This window comes from Corvus cornix, chromosome 3, assembly GCF_000738735.6.
Source record: "Corvus cornix cornix isolate S_Up_H32 chromosome 3, ASM73873v5, whole genome shotgun sequence".
Lineage (NCBI taxonomy): Eukaryota > Metazoa > Chordata > Aves > Passeriformes > Corvidae > Corvus > Corvus cornix.
This window is the reverse complement of record NC_047056.1, coordinates 31,863,884-31,890,211: the sequence shown is the minus strand read 5'-3', so window position 1 is coordinate 31,890,211 and position 26,328 is coordinate 31,863,884. Positions and strand designations below refer to the sequence as shown.

Here is a 26,328-nt window from a genome sequence, read left to right as displayed (position 1 = left end):
AGTGCCTTGGTGTTTCATTTGAGAAAAAACTTAGAGTAATTCAAACAAGGGATTGTGAAATAAGATTTACTTGAACTTTAATAAATTTGTTTCTGATGAAAATATAGGCATTATTGCATTTAAAAAGGGTGCAAATCAAAGCTCTGACAGCTACCAAAGAATTGCAAGAATCTAAAAATGCGGTTTATAATGCTTTTTCTATTGATTATGAATTTTGAAAGGTCAACTTCCATCAGAACATGGTGAAAGTGAGATGATAGCTGTGCCAATTTGGTTCAAATAATATCTTTTTGACACTTCTTGTGGCCTTATCAAGCAATCCATTTCTGCATTATGATGTTTAGTAAATCTATATTAGTGCTGAACTTTTGGGTATAGTATGAAAGTTGTGGTAGGTATCAGTTCTGATTACTGATTACACAGCACAGTGGGGCTTCAAGAACTGCCAGCACAGGCTGGATTTAGACAGCAGTGATCAAGTGCTCATCAGTTCTTGCAAGATTTCACCTGAAGTTAAATGATTAGATACGACACCTGAATGTTTCCTAAAATGAAACTCCATTCTGTGTCTTGGAAATTCAGATGTAGTTGTCACTATTGCAGCACTAGTTGTCACTATAGCAAGTAATTCTTTCCTTGTGGAATAAGGCACTAATTCTCATAGATGAAGATGGGAAAGCTGGGACCATAAAGCATAGCATTGGAATAACATAGTGATTTTCTGGTCAAACCAGCCTTAATGAAGTCTCTAGTTAATCTATTGTTAATCTCAGGTATTGAGTTCTTTTATTTTTCATGGCCTGAAATTATATAGAGAATTGAAATTAAGAGCAACACAAGACCTCTATTACATAGATTTTAGCTTTATAATATTTTTACACTTTCCCTTATTAAATGTAGGTATGCTTGTTTCTGGTTTGATGGCTTGGCTGCTCAGCTTCATAATGTAATTTTCCTCAGCTGGTGTCAAAAAAATTCTATTCCAGTCATAAACAATGCAATATTTGTAATTATTCCATAAAGTTTTTCTATGTTCTGGCATAGTAGGTCTTTATCTGTTTGATCTGTATGTATGTAAATCATTATAGAAGGTATGAAAAAGAGGATAAATTGTTCTGAGATTTGTATGTTCAGGACCTGTGAAAAATCTTCTTTTGCTGAATTGGTGAGCAACACCAGACCAAAGTCTAGAAGACTAAACTCCACATCCTGTCTTCTCAGTAAATTAAATGTCAATTCAGTAAATTAAAGATTTCTTTGGTCATCTGCATTCTTATGATGATAATTCTAGCAATTAGAAATTTCAGAGTCTCAGCTGATGATAGTTGTTTGTGATTACTAGTTCTCAGATTCATTTTGCTTGTATATGTAGACTTTAACAACCAGACAAATTAATTTGCTTTTGAAATAATTTAAAAACACCTAATCTGTTTAGGTATTTCCAAACAGGTGCACTAATGCTATAGTTCAGGCATAATATAACAGAGCTAGAAACCTGAAGCAAAACCACACGGTATTTTATTCCGAAAGGGGTTTTATACATATTTTGTCTGTCCCCTTCAATGAGATTCTAGGTTTTTTTTCTTTGTCTATGAGGGTTTTTTTATTGAGTCCTAATGATGCTATCAACATCCTTATTTCAACATTTAGGGAGCAAGGGGCAGTTGGTAAGAATTATTTTGGTATGCACCTGGATATGTAAAAGTGTAGGGAAAAGATCAGTATTGAGTGGACTGTTCTGTATAATTCACAAGAAATCCCAAGTCTGCACAAAGCATATGAAAAGTCCTAAGAAAATCAATAAGGCTACTTAAAGCTCTGTGCTCATTGCATTTTATTTATGTTTTTTTGAACTGAAGCAAGTATCAGTCATGTCAGTAAAATAAATGAAGATCTTTAATGTTTGCTATTTATTCTTTCTTGTGCTCCTTTTTCATTTGATACTTTATATGACTGCTATCTTGGTTCCAGTATTAAAATGATCTCAGCAGGCTAGATTGAATTTCTGACTAAGGTTCAGATTTGCTTTGACACCAGGGAAATACCATCCCCCATAGGGTGAAGTGACTTTGTGAAACATCTGGTCAATTCTTTCCCTTTTTTGGATGCAGTTTTTCCTTTGGGAACTGAAAGCTGCATCTGAAAGGCAACTGTGAAAACTTCATTTTATCACCTAAAATGTGTTTAATTAGAAATCATTCACAGGTTTAAACCTTGGATGACTGGTGAATTCTGTTGAAACTTACGTGTTTATGGTGTGTTAAAACACAGATATTGTGTTATTCATCACAGTAGGACTTTATTATTGGTACATTCTTTCTGAAGATGATGGTATGAGAGGGAGGGTATCATCTTTTTTGTACATAAGAATCCGTGGGACAATCTGAAGAGAAGAGGTATTCCTGGAGTGCTTCGAGTTATTTATTCTGTAGACCTAGAGAATTGAGTCTAATCTTTAACTGGTAAAAACCAATAGTGTTTCACTGACCGAAGTGCTGTCTGAAAATCTTATTTTCTATATGGTACCAAACAAGAATGTGGGACATAAAATCTCCCAAGATTAATGGATGTGCTGTGCTGTGCATGTCCGCATGCTGTATTTGTCTTCTAGATATCGTGTTGAGTGGGCACAAAAACAATTATGTTGGCACAGCAATAACGAAGTGATCTTCAAGTTGATTACAGAAAATATAACAAGGCCTAAGTGGTGAGGAGTTAAAATATGTTTTGAAATATAGTTATCATACTTCACTTGCTTTTGTGGATCAGTAAGAAAAAGTGAAAAGAAACTATGTGCAAAGAAGAGGCGGCCGTAGAAGGGGAAAGCTGTAAGTTCTAATTTTAGGAATTAGCTGGTGTGCTTAAGGCTGGAGTTCAGTAAATACTTGAGGTTGGCAGGGCTTTTTATTCCCATTCTTGTGCCACAGCCACTTTCTGCAGCTGCATGTTTAAAAGGATCAAGCCACTCACTTGGCTGAAGAGGCCTGTGCCTTCTGAGTCCAGTCACAGATGGTATTCACAGAATTTTGGCCACTGTTTAGGAGATCTGTCAAAATGTTTGCAATAGGTGCAGGACAGCTTGAGCGGCTCTTGCTACATGTTACTGAGCAAAGCATCTGTGTCTCTTGCATTTGTAGTGTAAAGTGCTGGGACCCTTTCTTATGTCAGGGTGCCCTGGTGCCACGCTGGCCCACGTGAGCAGTGTGAGTGAGGAGTCACTGACTGACTCTTGTGATAAAGAGCAGAAGCCCACGACTAGTGTGTCCTCTTTGGCTTAAGGCAGCACAGCCTTTCATTTTGAACATCACTCTAGTCTGCTCTACCACATACTTGGAAATGTTCAAATAAAGCTCTGTACCTTGCATGTCTGCAATAAAAATATATTTAATATTATACACCTGAATTTATCTGCATTCACTGCAGATCTAATTCAAAGAATAATTTTGAACCAAGCATTCATCATCCCAAGATTTTGTCTCTGAGCATCAAGGTCTTCATGACTAAAATTCAAAAAGCAGACAAGTAAATGCCATCAAAGAGTTTTCATTGTGTACATGTACTCAGCCACGTGCCCACGTACAAACACACAAACACACGTGCCTCACCAGTTAAGACTGTCAGAGGACTGTTACAGAACTTGTGATACATTCTCAGGTGCTAATAGTCTAGGTGTTTTTGAGTACTGTGTATGAGCTCACAGTCCTTTTTAAATTCAATCTCAGCTGCTTTGCATTTCACTTTTAACTCTGCTGTTCTCTCTTAAATTCCCTTTAATGGGTCAAACATATTTTATTTAAAATTGAAATTCACAGAATAAGTGTGTGATAGCAGATTTTGTAACTCCTACTGGAAGAATTAGATGTAATTAATTACAAAGTAAATATTACATATAATGCACAGTTTGATTTTTTTTTACTGGATATACCATGTAATTATCCAAATACCCTGCATACCTTTATGCTCCGGTTCTGATCTCAAAGCAGACTTACTGCACTTGATCTTCCAAGTCATTACCCCTGTGTTTAAGTAAAATATCCAAATACAGTTGTGGTATACTTTCTCTCATTTTTTAGGATATTTTCTCTGTGAACCCAGAAAACAGAGTTTGTTCTGCATGTTTTTGAAGTTGTAACTATACCCTGTCTGGAAGGGCATTTCTTAATCCCTTTCAGAATCAAGAGCTGGAGCTGTGGTTCAGTTGAGAAGCTAAAGAGAAGGTGCTCTTGGCCAGGATGACAGCTAATGATTAGATCTCAGTGGGGGGAAGAGTGGTAGAAGAGACGTGATGAAGAAGGATGTGGAGGGTTTGAAGGTGACATGGTGGAAGCCTTAATTGAAAGCACTGGTGTGAGAAAGATGGTAGGTTTTAAATAAACATTAAGTCTCTGATGTTATAACAGAGGCAGAACTGGAACTCTGTGAGTAGATGTGGTCCTTCCAGGCCAGGGGATGGTGATTCCTGGGCTTCTGGGTTAAGAAAAAAAGAAAAATGGGTCACAAGAGGGTATCTTTAAATAGGACCCTACTGTAGGGGCAGGACTCGTGGACCTTTCTCAATTATCTTCTTTTTTTTTCTTTCCCTTGTCTGAAACAGAGCAGCCTTATGTCAAAGCCTTTGCTCATCTTTTGTTTCTTTATTGTCTCATACAAACTATTGCAGTGTTTTCTTACCATGTTTCTTTTCTTCCCTTAATGGTGAGTAAATTCAGATGATACAGAGATGCTCAAGTGCATATGAACTGGGCTTTCTTTAGTGGATGACTGTGGATTGAGAAAAACTGGAGTGAATAATGTTCCAGAGTTTATGGTTTTAATATGGTGTGAGTCATCAAAAAAAAATTCCTTTCATACTGGTAGAATTGTTAGAGCTAAGCTTTCTGACAGAGCTATAAATTTCTGCCAATAGCCCCAATTTTTTTCAAGAGACAGATATATATCATCTGCCTATTTTCACTGTCCTAGCCTTCTTTACTCTGATTAACCCATGTGCTAAATTAGGAACCTCTGTTTCCTCTGTTTTCACAAATTGGTGTGAGATCAGAAACAAACCTTCTTGCTTTCTGACCAAAGAACTGTCAAAGATGAAGAAGAATCCTTAACCGAGTACTGAATTCATTTAGATTGCTAAATGCAAGTCGTAGCTGAGCTCAGAAGAGTTTTATTATTGAGGTCATGGTCTTTTCTGTGGTAGGCATTAAATACCATTCTATTGCCACATTTCTGTTAGCTCGGAGGAGCTTGGATCTCTCTTCTTCTCTAACTTCGCAGAAATTGTGTAACATTACTCTCTCAGTCTGTGTGAGGTAGTTTTGAGAGTATTCAGCTGTAAAACTGAAGAGACAAGCCTATGTTGGCATTATCAGATGAAAGAGAGCACCAGGAACTCAGGGAGGGGAAGGACATCTTCATTCAACAGGTGTGAGGTTATCTGCTAATGATTTTGAGGATAGGAAAAGTCTGTTTTAATCACCATGGTACCTTTGTGGTTTCCTTTGTTAAATTGCCATTTTTGCAGAATAAATTATGTCACTATGTCTAACTTTCCTCAAGGTCTGTGCATGACCTTCTCTCCTGGAAGTTTTTGTAATACTGTATTTGGAGAACCTCTTTGTGGGTCATAGTGGAACAAAAATGAAAGCTAAATTTAGCTTTTATTGATGGAATTTGGGCTTGCAAAGTCAAATTTTTGCACAGAAGTTTTAATGAAATTCATCTTGACTAAGCACTGGAATTTTGCTATTGTGCCAACCAAAAAGGGAGTATTATAAAGGCAAAATCACTTAGTATAAAAACTTGGTGCTTGACTTTTTATGTAACTGCTGAGCTTGGTGTTGGGTTTTAACACTGGAAGTTTTTGGCAGAATCATTTCATTTTTAAAGGGAAATCTACACTCTGAAAACAACATTTTAACTAGTGCCCCAGCTAGATTAAATGTCTTTTTTTTTTTTTTTTAATTTTTTTTTCTTTTATTTTTCCTAAAGAACACAAAGTAGAATCATAGAATATGCTGAGTTGGAAGGGACCCATCAGGATCATCAAGTCCAGCTCCTGGCCCTGCACAGGACATCCCAAGAATCACATTATGTGCCTGAGAGCATTGTCCAAACCCTCTTGGTCTCAGACAGGCTTGGTGCTATGACCACTTCCCTGTACTTGCTGTTTGGTATAGCAGAAGAGTAGGAAAAATATTACCAGATAATGTCTGTTCTGAATAACAGAACAGTTAACAGTTTTGTTAACTGGAATGCATTTGGCTTCTACTGGATAACCAAACCCAAATTATGCAATGGCAAGAGCTGTGTAGTCATGTATGTTATTTAGTGCTGGTGCCATAGCCTGGTGAACGCTACGCAGATTTAGAAATTGGGAGCTGTTCTCCCAGTGAAGGGCAAGTTCATTCCAGTAGCTGGGACAAACTTCCTTACCAAGAGGCGCCTTGTCCTTGACAAGGGCCCTTTTAGGAGGAGTTGAATTCCTTATTGCCCAGTAAGTTTTCCTTGCTACTTTCTTTGAACAAAAAAATGGTTTTAATGCATGAGAAATGAGGAAGAGCCCAACTTTTGTGCATATCTTGATGGTATCTGTACCAAAATGTATGTAAACTGCAGTGACCCACAGCCACAACTCTTCCTGCATTATAGTTTAATGCAGACCTAAATCATGTGAAGTCAGAAATAAACATGTATGTGTTTGGGTCAGGTCCCTCATCTCAAACACGATGAGTTTTGGATTTGGAGATATTGGAGATATGCAAAAACCTGACTGGAGAGTGTCCTGATCAACCTGCTGGCGCTGACCCTCCTTTGACAAAGAGGGTTGAACTAAATGACCTCCAGATAATTTTAGCCCTTCTGTGACAGTGTTAGGTTTTTGGCAGCTCTCAACTTGCCAGAGAAAGAGGCAGGAAAAATATAAGTTAAGCTAATGCTTTCCAGTGAGACATGAGTTCAGTATAGCCCATAGGAAACACTATTAAAAGCCACTGGAAGTGACTGTGACAGATTCTATCCTATCAGTTGTTTTGTAGGCTCCTGTGTAATTCATTTGTATGGGTTCCACTAGAAAACACCATGTATGTCAGGCAATATTCTAATGTTGGGAAATTTTGGTCACTACTTGTTCAAGAGAGTGGTGTGCACTTTTAAATTCTAGCTAAATCAGAACTGCATTTGACATTATTTTATTTTTGAATAATCATTTGATATTAAGAATGTCTCTTAAGCATATTCAGAATGACTCTTTCCCATGTTTAGAGGTGATTGAGATGGGCATGGAAGATTCCAGAAAGAGGTGCATTCATTTCTCACCTTTGCAACTGGATTACTGAGGGGGGTTATATGTCCTCGTAGAGATCACTTTATCTTCTCAGCTTCAATTTCTTGCTCTTTGAAGGTGGCCATCCTACAACTCTCCATAAAACAGTTCTGGAAACTTGGGCATGTTAAGAGCTGCAATATGATTAGTAATTCTAACTATAGAAAAAGAACAAGCCAGGCATTCAAGGGATCTAACCACAGTTTTATGAAATTCTGTAACAGAATTATTGGCAAAAGTAAGCCTAAGCCCCTGAGTGTTAGAGTAAAATCGTTTATTTCTAAATGTTTTTAAAAGGGCACTCAATTTTTAGAGCACTAGTTATTTCAGAAAGTTTGTAAACAAGGTAGGTAGAATGTTTTAGAATGAAATATACTTTATGGCATAAAAACAATCTAGTTGCGTTTTTAACATTCTACAGTTTATTTGCTGATTTACAACTCCATTACTGCAACGTAGCTAAGTTTAATGGTAATAAATAGAATAGTGTGTTCAAAGTAAGATGTGAAAAGTGTCATTGGTAATTGCAGCTTAGTGATACCTGTGTTGTTTGACAGATTTTGGGGACTAAGAGAACATACAGGAGGAGCTGTGCCTGTTCTGGTTTGGGTGGTGGGATTTTTTGCCAGGCCGGGAGATTGAGAGTGTGGTAATGACCATGGGTTGATTTTATCACAGTTCTTGCTGGGTTTTCCTAACATTGTTTACAAGTACCAGTTTTCAATCTTTTAATGGATTCACTTCACAAACGTGCTTGATATTCTGAAATACCTGTAAAAGTTTCCATGTGAACCTTCTAGGATGAACTAGAAAATACTGCACTAACGTTTTTTTCCAAGAGTCAAAATATGTACAATTCTCTTTTACTCTGGAATTCTGTAATAATGATTTACTTAAAGTTTACAAATTATATTCATATTACTGGAGTTGATAATTAACACTATTGATAAGTACAAAAACAGTGTGGAAATGCTTGAGGTACTTGTATTCTCCAAGTTCCTACTACACCTTTCCTACATCTGGTTTGCATCATTCACAGTAAAAGTGGCAGATGTTGGGAGCATTTATTTGAAAATTTACCTAAAGACAGGATTGAAGAACTTGTTTGACTTAACTTCATTTTGAAATTCCTCTATTGAGTGTAGAGAGAGGCTTTACCTGCTGGAATTTAAGGAAATCTAGCAGTGAGGTGGTGTGCTGAATGAAACACATCATTTCCCTGAAGCAGAGGAGCATATTTTGAGCTGACAGTTTACTACAATGCTCGTTTGGCTTCCTGGATGTGATTGTATCCGTATGAATTTCTGTAGTCTAATTTGAAAATGTTTTGAATACTCTAGGCAGTAAGATCAAAGAGCTTTCCAAAAAAAGCAGGAAACTAAAAGGTCATAATTCTTTTTTTAACCACTGGATCCCAGTTAGAGCCTTACACAGGTAAACAAAAGCAGAAAAATTGGGTAGCTTAGAGCAGTTGGAAAGGGAGAATTTGTATGTAGGGACTGCGATGTAATAAAATATCAGTTGTAAAAGCAGACCTAAGAGAATGCCAGGGAGTGTACATCTTGCCACATTCCTTAGAGAAAAGAAAATATATTCAGAGATGAGAATGGCAAAGCAAGAGGAGATTGTTTCATTCTTCCCATCCTCACCTTAAGCACTGATTCCCACTTACTGTGTTGTAAAAAATAACATTTTCCCTGTGTAAGCTAATTTTGCAGAGCTTCAAAAGCTTGATTGGCTTTGCTGCGCTAGCAGTAGGTCATTTCTGCACTTCATTGTTCTGGGAAGTGTGGAGCATGACAGTCATGCTTCAGAGAGAGTTGCAGGGTGGCAAACTGCTGAGAGCCTCTGGGAGCAGATGTTGAACCCCAGGCCCAAAACATGACATTCTTTACAATTTGGAACCTTCTAATAAAGAAAAGTGCTTTTGTTAAGTGGTTATTTTTTCCTTATCTATTCTCAGGGTTGCTCTTGTGGAAAATATTCCTGAAGGGATCAACTATTCAGACAGTGCACCATCCCATTTGTCTCTTTTCCAAGGCTGGATGAATTTGCTTAATATGGCTGAAAAGTCTGTTGACATAGTATCTTCCCAGTGGGACCTCAATCACAGCCATCCATCAGCATGCCAGGTATGTTCTAGCCTAACGAAAGAGTGGGACCTTAACAGTCTGTTCTTATTGTCAAACTATTAATTTTACAGAACTAAAACCCTTCCCTATAGCAGAACTATTTGTTTGGGTAGTCTAAAAATTCATTTTCTTATGGGGATTTTCCTGCCAATAGAAAAGTTTCTGAGAGTGGTGGTGTGCTTGGACTAGATAATGTTCAACACATACTCACAGCACTTCCATCTTAGGGAAGAAAGGCATTGTGTAACCTTAAGAAAGCTGTCAAATTGTATCTATATTTGCACATCCACCTATTTGGGAATATTCATGAATCTATGCAATTATTTTCTATTGGTGTTACTGATGAAATAAAAAGGCAAGCCTGTGGATTAATTTTCCAGCCAAATAGAGGGATAGACTTACAAAGAACAATATAGTATCAGATGATTCATAGCTTTTCAAAATTACTCTTGGGAGAGAGCGGTGTTTGAGACTTCTGCAATTAAGAACAGAATGAAAAATCATAAATCATAGTGAATAAGGCAGACATGCATTACAGTGATGCTGTGCCAACAAACACTTTATTCTTGAGAGCAGTCCTCTTAGAAATATGGTCAGGAAAGGTTTCCATTTAGCATCACTTGAGAAACTAAGATATCGAAGAAGTGATAGGCTGAGAGTATCTCCTCTTTTCCACTAGATAGATTGTTTGCCAAAAGGAGCCACTCAGCTGACATGAAATGGGGCTAAAATGACAGCCAGGTAACTGTAAGGACTCAACTCTATTATACTATGGCATAAACTCTTGGCTTTCCTTTCTAGTTCTGTTGATGCTGTGCAGTAAAAAATGCCTTTTGGTAGATGATAGGCAAATCCTGGTATTCTAACCAACTATATTCTGCTTCTTTTGAAATAGACTGTAGCCTAGTTGAGCAGCATACATTAACTTTTCTTCAGAGTAAGTTTGCTGCCTGTCCATTTAAAATACTGAAAATATAAGGTGAGCAGATGAATATAAAATGTAATGCAAACCCTTCATTTCAGAGTGCTTATAAATATTGGAATATGGTTTGTGAATAAATTTATGGAATATCAAAATATTGACTTTTTTCACAATGTAATTATGCAGCTAAGCTTTATTTAAATTTATTGCCTAAGTAACTTCAAACACATGTACTGTCATTCAAGCGATGAATTCAAAGAGATGGTGCCTTAGATGTTTCTAGGATGTGCATGAATTGATGTGTGCATGAATCTTTCAAAAGTATTGTCTGAAAAAAATTCAGCCTGTCATTTGCTTCAAAACTGGCAGAGCCTAACAAATCCCAAACAGAGGACAAAAAATAGTGAACTGGAAATTGGGATTTCACTAGTTAAGCATCAAATCCACATTCGCATTGCAAAGTAAAAACTGTAAGATACTATTCAGCAGGGAGAAGAAGAAGAGACATCTAAGAGGTGGATTTGGTCTTTTGTCCTCAAATGCACAGTTAAAGCCAGAAAAATGAAACATTTTTCATAATATTCTATTTGAGTTATCTTCTTCTGCCTGCTAGTAGTCTTACAAAAATGAGTAATTACTTGTGTTTAAAGGCAATTAATATTCCAGTCATTTCCTCATTTGTACAGCAGTGTGGGCTGAACAGCTGATAGATCTTTCTGTCAGGCTTGTCTATTCATGCTAAAACACTGTATTGTTATTGGCCAGTCTGATTGCTAAAAAATTGCCAAGAGGCAGTGTTTCTTAGCAAATTGCTGCCCCAGAGAATGTACACAAAGCTCAGTCTGAGAAAGGGAAGGGAGAAAACTTGAATCATTACATCTGCTTTCTCCACTTGGTGAAATGAAAGTGAAATTTCAGAGGAGCTTCAATAACTATAATCCATATATATATATATTTTTATATATATATACACTATAATTGTTTGAAGAATAAGTCCAATGCCCTCAAGTCTTTACAGTTTGAGTTTGGGGAAATTTTCCTAACATAGCAGGAGCATTATGAAAGGTAAGGGGGTAAGATGTAAAACTCCCAGGTAGTACAGTGCTTAGTGAATGAGTTCTAGTTGTTCTGTGAATGATTCTTGCTTTTTAGAAACTAAGGACATATCCATTTTCCATATGGACCCACATCCTGCTCTATAATTAGCAATTCTCGTTTTATGAATAGTCAAGGCATATTGGAAAGCAAGGTTTTCCACAAGAGCACTTAACAGACATGGGTTTTTGAAGGAGAAAAGCAGAGTTGGCTAGATTTCTTTTTCTTAATTAGTTGCAAGGTTTAACTACATTCTCTATGTAAGTCTGTGTAGTCACATACCTACATGCATCCATACATACATGTACACACACATATGGGCAATATACATATTGAAGAAAAATACAGCAGGAAATTCTGCAACTTTGTATACACACATACATGTATATGCCAAATATATGTGTCATCTGTATGTATACATATCGTCCATTGTCCAAATATATATTGGACATACATATATATATATGTGTATATATAAATACAGACATTTGCATATATAAAATTGCAGAACTTCCTGCTGTATTTTTCTTTATTTTTGTTTGGGGGTACATTACCTGGTGTCCTTGACTCTTGCTTGTCCATATTTTGTTGTTAAGAATCTGAATAAACATTTAATGCCAGCTGAGCTGTCCAGGTCACAGCAGCCACACTCAGTCATCTGAGATGATGAGTTTTGCTAAATTGGATTCTCTAAAGGCAGACACATGATGAGACAGTGTTTCTGTGCTTCAACAGATAAAGCAGTCAAGTAAACAAATACTTGCTTTGCAAAATGGTGAGTTCTCTCTACACTGCTTTTATCATTCAGAAAAAAATCCACATATTGTGGTGACTTTGTGTTGTCATATGTGTGTTTTCAAGATAGCAGGACAGTTGTCATGGAAAAGCATTGAGGTTTTTGTGGAATGTATGTGACTCTTCCTGTGCCAGTTTAGAGATATTAGAGGAAAATGGAAACATTTTTTTGAGGATGGCTTTTGATTCATTTTCACTGAAAAGAGAGAGGTGAATACAAGATCATTCCAGTTCACAATTTTCACAGTTCATTTCCTCTGGCTCATCTTATATTTTGAAACTTTAATTTAGAATGACCTTTTAGATTTCCAGGAAGTCCTTCACAGACTTCAGTTTGTTTTTCACAAATCAGAATCAATGCCTCATGGCTTATTGGTATTGCCATGAGTATGACACAGCTGTCCCTGGATGGATATTTGGATGAACATAAGATGATTGAAGGGTAGATCTGCATCTGATTTTCACAAGTATCACATAAAAAATAGATTCTTCTGATTTTGTTCACCAACGTACTGCACATCTCCCAAATGGCTTGATGGGAGGTGCCCCATCCATCTGATACTTTGTCTCATGTAAGGCAGCTGTCCAGATTTGTAATGAATCTCTGATGAGAAGTCGTGAGTCACTCACACATGCATTGCCCAAGAAGCTTAAGTGATTTGTTTGGTAGAGCAAATGTTAGTGAAAGAGCATAAGTTCCCTTCCTTGAAAATTATTAAAAAATGGAAATAAATAAAAAAAGAAAAGGGTATCTCCACACCTAGCAGCTCCCAGCAGAAATTGGATAGGATGAGCTATAGACATCTATCAGCTCATCTTTACACAAACATCTCCCCTCTTCAGGTGGTGGTGTTTCCCTGGTACTGACTGAGGCATAGAAAATAAATTCCATGAAAGGAGTTTTCAAAATGAAAGCATATTCCCTCCCTTTGCATTAGTTGTTTGGTTAGAAGAATTGAGGAAAGCATTTAAGTTTCTGAAGTTCTGTATTAAATAGCAGCAGTAAAAGTTAGGATTTCTTGGTGTATTTGCTCTATTGGTTTCTGCCAGCATGCTAGGGTTTTTAGTGATGTTTTAGAAATATACCCAGAGGCTTGATTATAGGAAAACTTGGGGGAAAAAATAGTAGAATTACATCTAAAAAAACCAGAAGAGAAGTCTGTGAAATAACCAGGTTTTTTCTGTGGGATTAAAAAGATAAGCATTTTCTGAACTGTAGGAATCTGTGTTACTGAAGAATACAATAAAACAATTTGAGAGTCCTTCAGTAAATACAGCATTTTCATGTTTGTATTTCCCCATGTTATTTCTAATGAGGAACCTATGCTGATAGAGACAAGAGCAGGCAAGGGAAATCAGCCAGGCTACAATCAGCTTGTCTAGAGACTGCCAATAAGTTGCTTTGGGGGAAACTTCAGGACATTTTAGTAATGACAGCTTTCTTTTTTTTTGGTTTTTTACATTCACCAGTTTTCTGTGGCAGGTAGAGTTGGAACTGATGTTTGAGATTCGTGATAGTTTAAAGCTACCATGCAAAAGTACATTTTTTCATGTGATAAATACTTTTTACATTCATATTTGTCACTTTTGGTAAGTTTTTTTCAAACAGGCCAGCGAAAAGTGTAACAGAAAATTTTATCAGGATAAGCAGATTTCTGATGGTATTGTTTGTTAAAATGCAGATATTGGTATAAGGTAGCCACAGTTTCATAGCACTTGGCTGCTCCTATTTGTCAGTCCTCACAAGCTGGGTATATAGAAATGCTTCTGATCACTGTCACGTAGCCGCGCAGCAGCCTGGTATTGTCTCACAAAAGGAGTGTGGTCTGAATGACAGCATAAGGGTTTGTATTCAACAGAAGCATTTCAAATGTTCTGACAGCAGTAACAAAACATTTCAGACCTTCCATCCCATCTTTTTTCCTTTTCATAGAACGAACCAGTAAAATTACAAGTAAACATGTCAGAAAGTGTAGAAACGGAGTTCCAAATTAATATTAATGGAGAAGAAGTCTAGGTTCTTCAGCAGTGAAGGAAGAATTTCTAGTAACCCTATTTACTTGCTTTTAAAAGCAAGTTGTGAATTTTTCATAGTTTGGTGTGTCTAGCTGAAGCCTCGGTGAGGGTATGAATGCCTGCTGAGGGATGATGCAGTGACAGGTGAGACAAAGGGAATTCTTTCCAATTCTGTCACGGGTGGTGGTTTTTGTGTACCTGTATAAACACAGATATTTGTGGTGAGTGCACTCCTAGTTTTAACCATCACTACTTAGAGATACTTTAAATATTGAATCAATTTGAGGTTTTACCATTTATAAACATAATTGAAAAAAAACAAACTGTAAATGAATAGTCTGTGGTGTCCCTGATGGGAAAACAGATGCATTTTCAGAGAAGATGGTTTCATTGGAATGCAGGGCTGCACTCCAAGCGATCTATTAACCCATAGGATGGGCTGTTCAGCAGCATGGCCTGTAGGAGACAGCTATGCTTATGTTGGTTACATCAGGGAGTACTAATATCAAGGAAAACTCAGGAGGTGCTGCCAGGTTCTTTTTTGTCCAAACTACAGTTAATACAGAAAGTCCAGGCTTGTTTATCAAAGCTTTTATAAATCATATGTAAATCTCCTGCAGGTAGAAGTGACAGTAATATCCAAAAATAACTACCATAGGGAAATAAAATTAGGAACCATCCCCCTGAAGCAATTCATTTTATCAGTTTTAGAAATTAACTTTCTAAGCATTTCTTTATCAGAACAGCTAACGCATTAATTTGTATTGATAATGATAATAAGTTTCCATCAAATTTATGAATGCATTTTCCACATTTATTTTTGTATGCTAGAGCTTTCTGCTGTACTTCTAGACAAAATCAGTTTTTACAGATAACCTAAACAAAACCAGTGTTTATTTTTCTACCTAGTAAATGGAATCAACATAGAGAACCTTTCTGAGTAGCTGTTTCTATTTATATGTATATTAATTATTATGCATAATGCAAACCTTTTAGTCCTTAATTTTCCCCGCTCACTTTTGCAAAGATGTGGCTAATGAAAACCAAAACTGCTGGTGTTTCCAGTGGGGGAACCCATATGAAGCACATCCAAAGGCTGGCTGAGCTCTGACATGCCAGGAGCTGACACTTTGGGTTAGCTGGGGGATAGGGCAAAGCAAGGATTGGGAATTCAGCAGACAGCAAGGCAGCGATTGCTGTTCCCATATTTCGTTAGAGCCTAACAGTGCCAGACTGTCGCACTTGCAGGAGAAACCCTCTGGGAGGGAGCAGGGCGCCCAGGAAGATTGGTCAGTGCGCCTCCGCTGCCCCAGAACTGTGCTGGAGCAGCTGCACAACTCCATATGCAGCATCCATCTCCTCCCCACTCTTATCTCATTAGTTTTTACATTCTCTGTAACATCTGCTCTTCTTCTTTAAAAGATCCAGCACAATCTCTGGTATAAGAATTAAGGATTTTTTTTAGCTTGATGAGGTATGTGAGGGAAAGCCGCTTCTTGACTTAGACAGCAACTCAGGGCTCTTGGGTGTGTGAGTTAAAATCATGGACGGCATTTCTTGCATATGGAACCACCTAGTCACCTTGAGAAATGCTGAATCTGAGCATGAGAAGCATTTGGAACTTCATGCAAAGAATGTTTTTGTTTTCCTGTTCTGTTAGCTATTCTTCAGTGCTTTCATTATGGCAGTATTGTGTTCACTGCTAAGTTCTTGAGAGCCTTGGGACGAGCAGGGAGCTATACCATGGATTTGAGTGAGCAAGCAGGCATACATTACAAAAATCAACCAAACAGTAGTTCTGTTTCTATTGCAGCTTCTGGCTGATGGGTAATTTTGAGGAAGCTATATTTTAGGAGGATGGGTATTCTTATTTTGCCACATATATTCAAAATAAATGACTATTAAAAGATAGGTCTGTACTGTAGACAGGGGAGCACTACTTTCTGTGGCTATGTAATGCTTAAGGCCCAGCAGGCCCAAAGTATCAATCTGTGCAGTCAATTTCAGGGCAAAGGTTGGCTTTCCACTGTCTGCTGCTTATGGGTTTTCAATCTGTGGGGAGGGCTTTTGTCTGAGGTTTTGTTGGTCCATGCTACATCATATTATATCATCCCAAACTGTTCTTGGTTTGGTCATTTTTGTTGAATTGAAAGATTCTTTTAAGATTCTCAGAGTAACAGTTATTACAGAGAATTATGTAACGGTTCTGTGAAGAGCTTTATCTTCTGCCTGTTTGTTTGAAAGTTGATGTATAGCTGTTGCTTTTTTTGTTTTAGCTTTACCTTGGGACAAGCATTACATTGAATCTAAAGTGAACTGTGTAGGTAGGGCAGGCATTTTGTCAGGTGCATAAGCCCAAAGTCTTTGTGTATTGGAGTGCTAATTGAAAGTGGTGTCTGAAGTAGCAAGTTAGAATAGCAGCAAGGAAATGAACTTTGTCTGTAATTGTAGTAACAACACAGGAGTAATACACTGGAGAGTCTATTCTTTATGTGGTCTAGTTGGATGTTACTAACTTAACTTTTTAAATTTAATTTAAAATACTGAACCTAAAATTTAAACATTTACAATGCAATCAGAAGTTTTGCTTCTTGTTAGTTTCTTGGATATGGAAAAATGTGGCAATTTAAAATTTTATTTTTCATGTGAAACAAATGTCTTGATTTCTGTTTTGACATGTATCCACCTCAGTATGACATTCCCTTTCTTGTTCTGTGTTAGAAATAGGATTTAAATAGTAAAATTTTATTTAGTATAAATAGTAAATGCATGTAAAATACCTAAAAATCATAGTTTTCCTTCATGGTGTAACTCATCTAAAGATGAGCATGCAGCTACTTGGAAATGTGTTGTACTCTGGTTAGAACCACTTGCAAAAATATCACTCAATACAGAAAAAAAATGTAATAAACTCTTTTCCTTGAACTTTTAATCCTAAGTCAAGAGGCTGTGATTATTTAGAAGAAAGTTAATGTCAAAAAGTGCGCATGCAGCATAAAACCCCTGGACACTTCATTTTCTGCCTGACACCTGTCACCTTGTCAGTATTGCACAATCTGGGAAAAGGAAGCAACCTTTTTGGCCTTTGGAACAGTATTTCTCCAAGAAAACGAATTTGAGTTGCTAACCTTTAGGGTAGGTTTAATCATATCTAGGAACATAGTTACACAGCTGTTGTTTATAATGCTTTTGTTTTAACGTGCCTCTTTAATTTGTTGATATGCAGTTTGATCAATTCTGTGTCTTAAAGCTTCTCCTTTCCTTTAATGTTCTTCCCAGGGTCAGCGTCTTTTTGAAAAATTGCTTGATCTGGCGTCCCGAAATATTGAGATAAAACTAGTGAGCGATAAACTGCCCATGGAATCAAAGGTATTAAACGACTTGAAAACAAAGGGTAAGACCAAGGTCTTTCTGTTGTCCTGCCATTGACTGCTGCGTGATGTTCCTGTTATTTAAAATGCAGACTCGGATGATACATAAAATGCCCACTACTGGTATTGAGCTATTACCCTATAAACCTTTAGCTTTCTCGGGTTTGTAGGTGTCAATAATCTGAAACTGTTACTGTAGTTGATGTTTGCAGTTTGCAAGCAAATAAAAAGGCAATACATGATTAGATAGGTGTTTAAATTCCCTGTAGCCATTTTAATAGTAGGCAACATAACCTGAGAGTCTGGGGTAATACTTTGTGGGACAAGATATTTTTCCTCTTGAGCAACAGCAAAGTAAATTTATAAAACAATGTGTATGGTACTGATGATTCTGATGCACTGGACCATTGGTCAGACTTAGCGAGCTGACAAGGTTTTCTGTGCTATGTGTATTTCTTTGGTCTCTGCTTTCCTAATTGTTACTTTGAGGCGCAAAAATCCCTATCCAAAGAGGGATTGTGCATTGGCACTACATGAATAAACTTGTTTTATATAAAACTATGTGGAAGCTAGTGAAGAGATTTTAAGAATTGCTGAAAGAAATTTGTCTCTCTTAGGAGTTTTAGCAATCTCATACACATTTCTCCTGTTAGTTATCTGTATAATCTGATAAAAGCATGATTTTAAGGGTAGGATACCCATTTCAAAGAGCAAAAAGAACCTATATATTTTGATGGTGATCATTTTTGACACAGATGCCTATTTGGATTACAAAGAGAAATCAAAAAAATTAATTAAGCAAAGGACTTGTTATGGGTAGTAGCACCTTAACATAGCATGACTGTTCATGGTAATGAATAAAGAGCACCCTCTTCCAACAAAAATAAGGAATTCCTTATAACCTCCTCACTGCACAAGTAAAAGAATATTGCTGATGGAAGTCCTTATCCCTGAGGGAGATTGGCTTTTAAATCAAGAATAACATGTTATTTAAATTTAATAAACTTAAATTTAATTTAAAAATTAATAACTATAGACCCTCATCATTTCATGACACTGCCTGTTTCAGGGATTTGATTATTTCTGCTACATAACCAAAAGAGGTATCGATCCTCTGATAACCAGTAAGAATATACCAAATACTTTGTCAGATATATGTGAAGTATCTTTTTCTGATCTGTTGAAAAAGAAACAGGTATTTTAACATCAATGTCAGTGAAATTATCTTTGAAAAAGTTGTTTCTTTTCCCTGTGATTCTAATATCCCAATTCCTGTGAGTCAGAGAATGGGAGAGGTGGGCCTGTACATTTATATCGGTGTACTGGCAATAGATATTTTAACTATCAATTAAAAATACCCAATACCAAAAATTACCCTCTTTCAAAAAAAGATGAGGAGAAATTTTTAGCTATAAAAGGGGGAGAAATGTTTAACACATCCTTCAGTTTATGTGGGAATTAATCCAACCTGTGAGCTTTTTGAAAAAAGACCAAACAACAGAGCAGAGGCTTTTACAATTTTGCTAGCTTCAGTTTCCCTTATGCCTTTTTCAGATTTCTGAGACAGGAAATCTTACAGTATTCAAATGAATTGATCAATATATTTGTGCTCTGAGCTACAAAGGATTGGAGAAAGTTGCTAGTAATTCTTGTGAGTTTTGTTTTCATCATCTTTGAACCCTGGAATTATATATATCATTGTGTACTGTTGGCCTGTCTCAAACATCAATACTGCAACTTCTAGAATTTCTCACTAGGATTTTTTTTTTCTTATTCCATGTTTTGGTCTGCTAATTTCAACAAACTCTGATATTTTTATTAGAATGTCTTGGTTATGGCAAGGTGATTGCCAGCTCTGTTGCAATTCTTTCACTCATTTAGGTTTGTTGTTTGGTTTTTATCTCCATGAAAGGTAGATAAATCTTTACTTGGTTTTGCATTCCTGAGAAGAAATAAATTAGTTTTAAATTCAGTCAGATTTAGTTGTCTTAATTTTATGTTGAAATGAGTAGACCTTATATGAGCAGTTCATGGTATGTCCTGCTTGTGTAAAACAGAAGGTCAGTGGGAGTCTAGCTTAAAAAAAAAAGAAAAAATACCAATAATCTTTGCTATGCTGTCCTGGAAGATCTATCTACTAAAATTATTAATCTTTTTGCATGTGAGGGGCTGGTCACCTGCACCCTCAGAAATCAGTCAGGACCGACTGTTGAAAGGGAGCTGTGCATTATCATGTGGACATATATCCATGAAGACAACTAATTTTTTTTTTCCTGCAACTGGTCAGATTTGTCTTTAAAATATGCCATGCCCCCTTTTCAACAGATACATTCCTCTCTTGGAGAAGAAAGCAATAAATGTTATCAGTAGCTCAGCCAAGCTGTGAAGCATCTCAAGATTGAGAACCAGAATGTTTGTCTGAACAGACCCAAACCCAGACTTGTGGTGCTGGTCTGAATTAGGCAGCGGAGAGTCTAAACACTACTCTGGGTTTCATCAGCTGATAAACTACTCTGATTGATCCTAAGCAGCAAATGTGCTTGGCACCTAATCCATGGGCAGTAGTATGGACAGAAAGCACATACGCAATCAGTGGGACTCTGGGAATTTCCTGCCTTTCTGAGTCTGCCTTCACCTTGCTAGGTGGGCATAGCCTTGGCTCTTCTTTCCAAGGCAGGTTGTATGCAAGAGTCAGACTGTCTCCAAGTTGTTCTGCTGATTATGAAAGAGAATTGCTATTTCTTGGAGAGGATGGAAGAGTCTTGCCTTTCTTTTCAGCAGACTGAGTGATCAGAACCCCTGAGCTGTGCCCTCATGTGGTGCAGACTGGTTCCTAGGGCTAGGGCAAAGGATAATTTGGCTGTTGGCCCCGGATGCACCTGCTAATATATTGCCCAGGAACCTTAAAAGGAATCTTCATGTAGCACACCCTGTCTGCTTTAAGTAGCCTTGATGAAGTGGAATGGGTTTAAACACATGGGATTGCTTGGAGACCAGTACTTGGTCATCCATATGTTTTCATGCGGTGTTTCAGCTTTTTTGTACAAGGAACCACGGTAGGTTCCTGTACTGCTGCATCTCAACATAGATGTTGAGACTGTTTCTGCCAGACAGATTATTCCAGCACATCTTTCCTTTTTCTAGACAGGCATGCATCAAGTCCCCTTGCCTCTTCTCCCCCTTTCTGAAGAACTGTAGGAAGCAAGGGTACATCCTACCTAGAGTCCTCTCCACACATCCTTCCTCTCCAGCAGCTGTCCCTATTGATTAATAGAGGAGAAGGTTGAAATCTGACTTCAGATGTGGGCTGATGGGGTAAGATGAAGCATAACTTACATGGATGGGGGAGCAGAACTGCACTGATGTGGAGTAAAATAAAATCAGTAATTCACAGTTGCAGTGTTAGTGTAGACATCTGAGCTAGCTGTGAACCTGCAGGTTTGTCATCACTCCAGTGACTTTTTTTTGCCCTGTTTATGCTATCCTGACTTACTTGAGGTAGCTGTAAAGCAGGGGAGATTGATTACAGGAATCCAATGGCTGCAGTGTGAAACATGGATTGATTTATTGTGCTAACACATACCACACCTAGAGCTGTGGCGGCAGGATTCTCTGAGTGCTGAGGTCATGTACATTTGCTAATAATTGCTGGACTGTGGGAGTGTTATTTAGTTGCAAAATTAAGCATGCAAAAATTAGGAAATACTAATCCCATAACATACATTTATGATAGACTTTAATTACATTATCAGATTTTGTATTTCGCACAAAATACCTGGCTGGTACTCCTTGTAATCTTACCATATTAATCAGAGGGTTTTCCTTTATATTGAATGAGAATGCATCAAACATTTAATGCCTAAGGCAGTTGATGTTCATTCAGGGGATATTATTTCTGCTGGTAATGGCTAGAATCTTTTTTTATCTTCATATTTAATATGTGTCTCTAGGCTTTCTTCATTGCACATCTGCCAGATCCTGCACTGAATGCAGAATGATTAATTTCCTCATAGGCCTTTCCATGCTGTTTCTCACTGTGGTATCTGAGTGCTCTGCAAATACAGTATTAATTAATTTATTTTTACAACATGACTGTTACGTGAGGTTTCTTGCTCCTTCTGTCTCTTGGAGACAACCAGTGATTGTTAGTGGCAACACAGGCACCAGAAGCCAGAGCTGAGCATTTGTTTTCTATAGTCACAATTAAAATTTTAAAAAGTGTATTAGTAATTTAAAAAAATTAACCACATGTAAGTTCTCCCAGCTCATGTTGTCAAAATTATTACTAGACAGACTATAAACTGTGATGTTATTTTTGTAGGACATATGTATATCCATACTATGCATATCTGTATATGACTCTTGTGAAAGGTAGGTCTGTCTTTAGACAGAATTTGGCTCATTGTGTAAACAAACGTTCTTCTTTATCCTCTTCATACTGTGACAGTAGCTTATTAATGCTTGTTTTCATGGTTATTGTTTTAGCCTTTTCTCAGCTGTGGCTCAGTCTACTGGATGGAGACATTGCTTGTAACCCTCCCCCTCCTTACACATAATTATGTACCAGTCTTTGTTCATCAGTAACGTTTCAATAGCACTGTCTCCAATTAGCAGGTTGTATTATTTCTCATGTGTACAGAATCTAAATCTCTTACTAATTGCAATCTTATTTTAGCTGACAGTGTTCATGATTTTTAAGACATTCCAATGGATTTTCCTTCTTCAATTTTCATTGCTTGCTTCCTTTACTATTTCTTTTTTACCCCAATACACCTTTTTCATTAAGCATCTTTCATATACTTGCAAGGGATATTTTATCTTTTGTCAATGGTGGCTGAGGCGGGTAAGAAAAGAGGAGTCTGTCTGTGTCACAGTGTGATTTAAGGAAAAAATATCATCTAACTCAACTAATCACTTTTGAGTATTAGCAATGAAATTGGAGAATAATAGGAATTCATTGTCATAGGGCAGGATCCAGTAACTAGATCACACGTGCAGCTGTTGTTCACTGAGGAGTTCATGTACATTTGCCCAGGATTACACTTTCTCCTAATTAGATACAACCAAAACAGAAAAACTAAAAAGTTACATTGTTGCAGGGTGACAAATAAATGAGTAGATAGTAAAGCTCTAGAAATTTTTTATTCATTGAGTTGTGCTCTTTAGATTACAAACACTAACAGATACCATTCCGTGACAAATTAAAACAGGTTATATCTGGGCAGCTGCATGATCCCAGCTTCCTCTTTGCTCTCCCCACCATATGTTGTCCTTGCCTTCTTCCTTGCACCAGTGATCATGTGGTAAGACAGTTCAGGGGGCTGCTTTGGCTACAGACTGCTTGTTTTTTTGGCTAGCTTAATTGTCATTTGCTTTAGATTTCTGCCTTACTCAGCGTGTGATCTCACAGGCTGGGGATAACACAGAAAAAGGAAACACATAGCTGGGGCTGACAAGGGAGGAAGGACCACTGGAACCTGGTTGAGATAGGTTCAATCTGCCATGGCACCAGAGAGCTCAAGTTCATGTAATATCAAGGGACTCTTAAGAAGTTTGAGGGTTTCCTGTACTTTTCTGTACTGTCTTAACATAAGTGTAGCACAATGGGCAGCAATAGTGAATGTGATTTATATAAATTATGAAATGTGTTTAATTCCATATTCTGTCTGCTTCTGTTGGCACACTTACGGTGCTGCATAGTTTTAGAGTTGTGGGAGCATGAGCTTTTACCTTTGGCCACAATCATGTTCCCTTTCCCTATCTTCTTGTGGGAGAAGGGAAGATGTAATTTTTAACATACTGTAGAAGAACTGAAAGATGTTTGTTATGTCATAGAAAAGATGGAGATTGTCTGGGAGTATCAGAGCAGTTTCTTCTTATGAAACAAGCTGTGAGTTGGGCACTTTTTCTGAACTAGACCCTTTGTACACTGCAAACCCTAGGAATGCAAAATTGACCATTTGGGAGAAACTGCCATTTTTTCTGGAAAAGATAAAGCTATAAGACTAAGAGGGAACATTTCCTGGTAAGTTTCTTTGGGCCTAAAACTGTTTGGAGTTTGGGTGACTTGAGTTTTTTGAAAGCTTTTGGTAGAATAAACAATGATGACATGGATTTATATTAAGCTCAGAACACTTGGTTTCAGTACTACTGAAAATGTTCAAAATATGGGGACAGTGGACTGTAAAGAGATTAGAATAGAGCTATCACTGGCAATTTTAAGAATAAAATAAACAGGCCTCTATGAGGAATGGCCTTGTAGCTCTGGTGCATGGGAAAGATCTAGATTGGTTTCAAAGCTGGGTTTAATAGTTCCATAATAGTTTGGAAGGAGAACATAAACTTATGTGCTTAAGGACATTCATCTCAACGTAAGAAAGAACTTTTTTTCAGTAAGAACAATCATTCACTGGAACAACCTTCCTCAGGGATGGGTAGAGTCCCCATGACTGGAGGTTTCCAAGACGTGACTGGACAGGGTGCTGGATGATCTCATACAGGCTCCCTTTTTCCACAAAAAACTGGGTCAGATGATCTTCTGAGGGGCCTTCTAACCTGGGATTTTCTGATTCTAATTAAGTCTTTAATTCCTTTTCATGTGAAGTAAATGTTGAGAATCAATGTAAATACTCTGCAAAGACTAAAAAGAAAATACACTCCATTCGTGTCATGGAAGGCTGGAATCCTGAAGGTGGATCTTGAAGAGATTTCTGCCTGTCCAGATGGCCAGTTTTTGCACAATGTACCATAAAAATAATATTATCTGATGCATGTTCCATTGGAATGTAAAGAGTGCTCTTGACAGCTGATGTTCAGTGGATGGTTTTATGTAAGGCAGTGAATGGATCTGTAGCTCCATTGCTTTCTTCATGCATTTCCTAGGCTGGATTCTCCAAGACTGTGTGTGAGGGAAGGATGTTAAGATGGGGGAAGTTCCTGCAGCAGTACCAAAAATAGACTATTTTTTCCCTATGATTTTTCATAAAGAAGTGAGCAGGATTTTTTGAGAGGACCAGTAGACTAGGGGTAAATCCTCCTGAAGGAAGCAAGTAATTTGGATCTGAGTTTTACAGAGTTAAAGGTGCGTGTGAACAGAGGGGGAGAAATCTCTTCCATTCCTTTCAAATCGTAAATGTTGACATTTTTCTAAAACTCTAAGTCACACTTGAAAATATGAGAGTGTACAAAAGGCAGCTAATGAAAATTGCACTGGCAACATCTTTGACATCTGATTTTAAATTCATTTTTATATTTTGATTTATTATGAATCAGGCCTTGTTCATTTGTTATTATTATTTTATATAACTTGGGTACCACAAAAGAGTAGATGCATGATTTGATTTAGCTTTTATTAGTTGCTGCTGAAGAGCATTTCCTGGTATTTTCTCTACTTTAAGCCTATGACAAGCAATCTTAAAGCCAGTTCCAAGATAAAAGATCTCATTAAGTTCTCTGCCTCTTAGAATGCATAGTTACTTTGACAGAGTTCTACGTAGTGAGAATTACCAAGCTGAATTTCCAAAGCTAGCTGCATCCCATCCTTCAACAAAAGAGGCAGGTATTAGTTTTGCGTCAGAGATTCAAGCATTCTTACCTAACATCTAGGCAACACTAACATCCAGAAACTCCTGCTAGGTTTGTTTTTGGAGAAACATCTTTCTGTTTAGGCACCTAGGCTGTCTTACCTTAGTTTATGTTGCACAGTGTGCACGCATCCACAATCATATTGATCACAAGGGAATGTTCAGTGTTGGTTTTGTGCCTAAATCCCATGAGAATTCGTGTGCAATGTTTCTTACTTGTTTCAGTTGGAGAGCTAGGTCCTGCAAGGTAAAGTAAGCCACATCCAACCTTATGAAACATGACTGAAAAGAGCAGGTGGGGAGTATTTTTGTTAGATGTGTATCAATACACCAAATGTCTTCAACACAGAACATCTGTCTGAGTTGCAGAAGATGATGTTGAAAATCCTGTTCTGTCTGAAGGTTTCTAAACTGCCAGCTTTTTCCTTACAGCTGTCTGCCTTACCAGGCACCTGACAGAAAGCAAATCATTTAAGCTAGCATTGAACATCTTAAACTTCTTAAAACTGAGTTTGCAGTCACAAAGGTTTAGGAAGAGCAGAAGATATTTTGTAGTGGTGCTCCCTTGGTCCTTCCTATTTGACTTCTAACAGTTTGCAGAAAAACTTTTAATCTCTATCTACATTTGAAGATGGCTGTAGTAGTCACACATCCATTTGGGATGGAAGAAACCCGGCTTCCAGTCCTTACTCTGCTTCTACTCCTTCTATTGCCTCCAGATATATTTTGAAAGAAATGTCTTACCCTTAATAGCAACAGAATTGTTTTAAGGTTCTACTTGTAGGACAGAATTTTAAAACTTCATTGGAGTATCAATCCTTCTGTGTAATTCCAAATGAGGAGCTGGGTAAAAACTACACTTTCCATCAGCATTGCCTGCTGCTTTTTTTGGATGTCTTTTAACTCAAAAAATGTAATAAACTGGTTATAATCCAGTTTTTATTATAGGTTCTACAGGAAACTAGATGCCTAATCTGAGAGTGAAACTTCCCCTGGATACACAGTAATCCTCATTTTAGGCACCATAATAGTTCACAATGTGAGCAGCTTATTTTCTCTTGTGAGCCTGAAGCACACTAACTTTAAAAAGATTTAGGCA

General features: G+C 37.4%; 1 protein-coding gene across 4 annotated transcripts in view; it reads left to right on the top strand.

Annotated features, from left to right (window-relative positions):
* Positions 1–26,328, top strand: part of PLD5 (phospholipase D family member 5) — a 183,561-nt gene that overhangs the window by 101,584 nt on the left and 55,649 nt on the right. For 3 of the 4 annotated variants that reach the window (XM_010391776.4, XM_010391778.4, XM_019281332.3), the window contains 2 exons: positions 9,279–9,447; positions 17,555–17,669. In XM_010391776.4, the coding sequence (XP_010390078.1) occupies positions 9,279–9,447; positions 17,555–17,669 (284 nt within the window). Of the gene's footprint in view, positions 1–9,278; positions 9,448–17,554; positions 17,670–26,328 lie in introns of those variants that run through there. The other variant, XM_010391782.4, reaches the window with a different exon arrangement.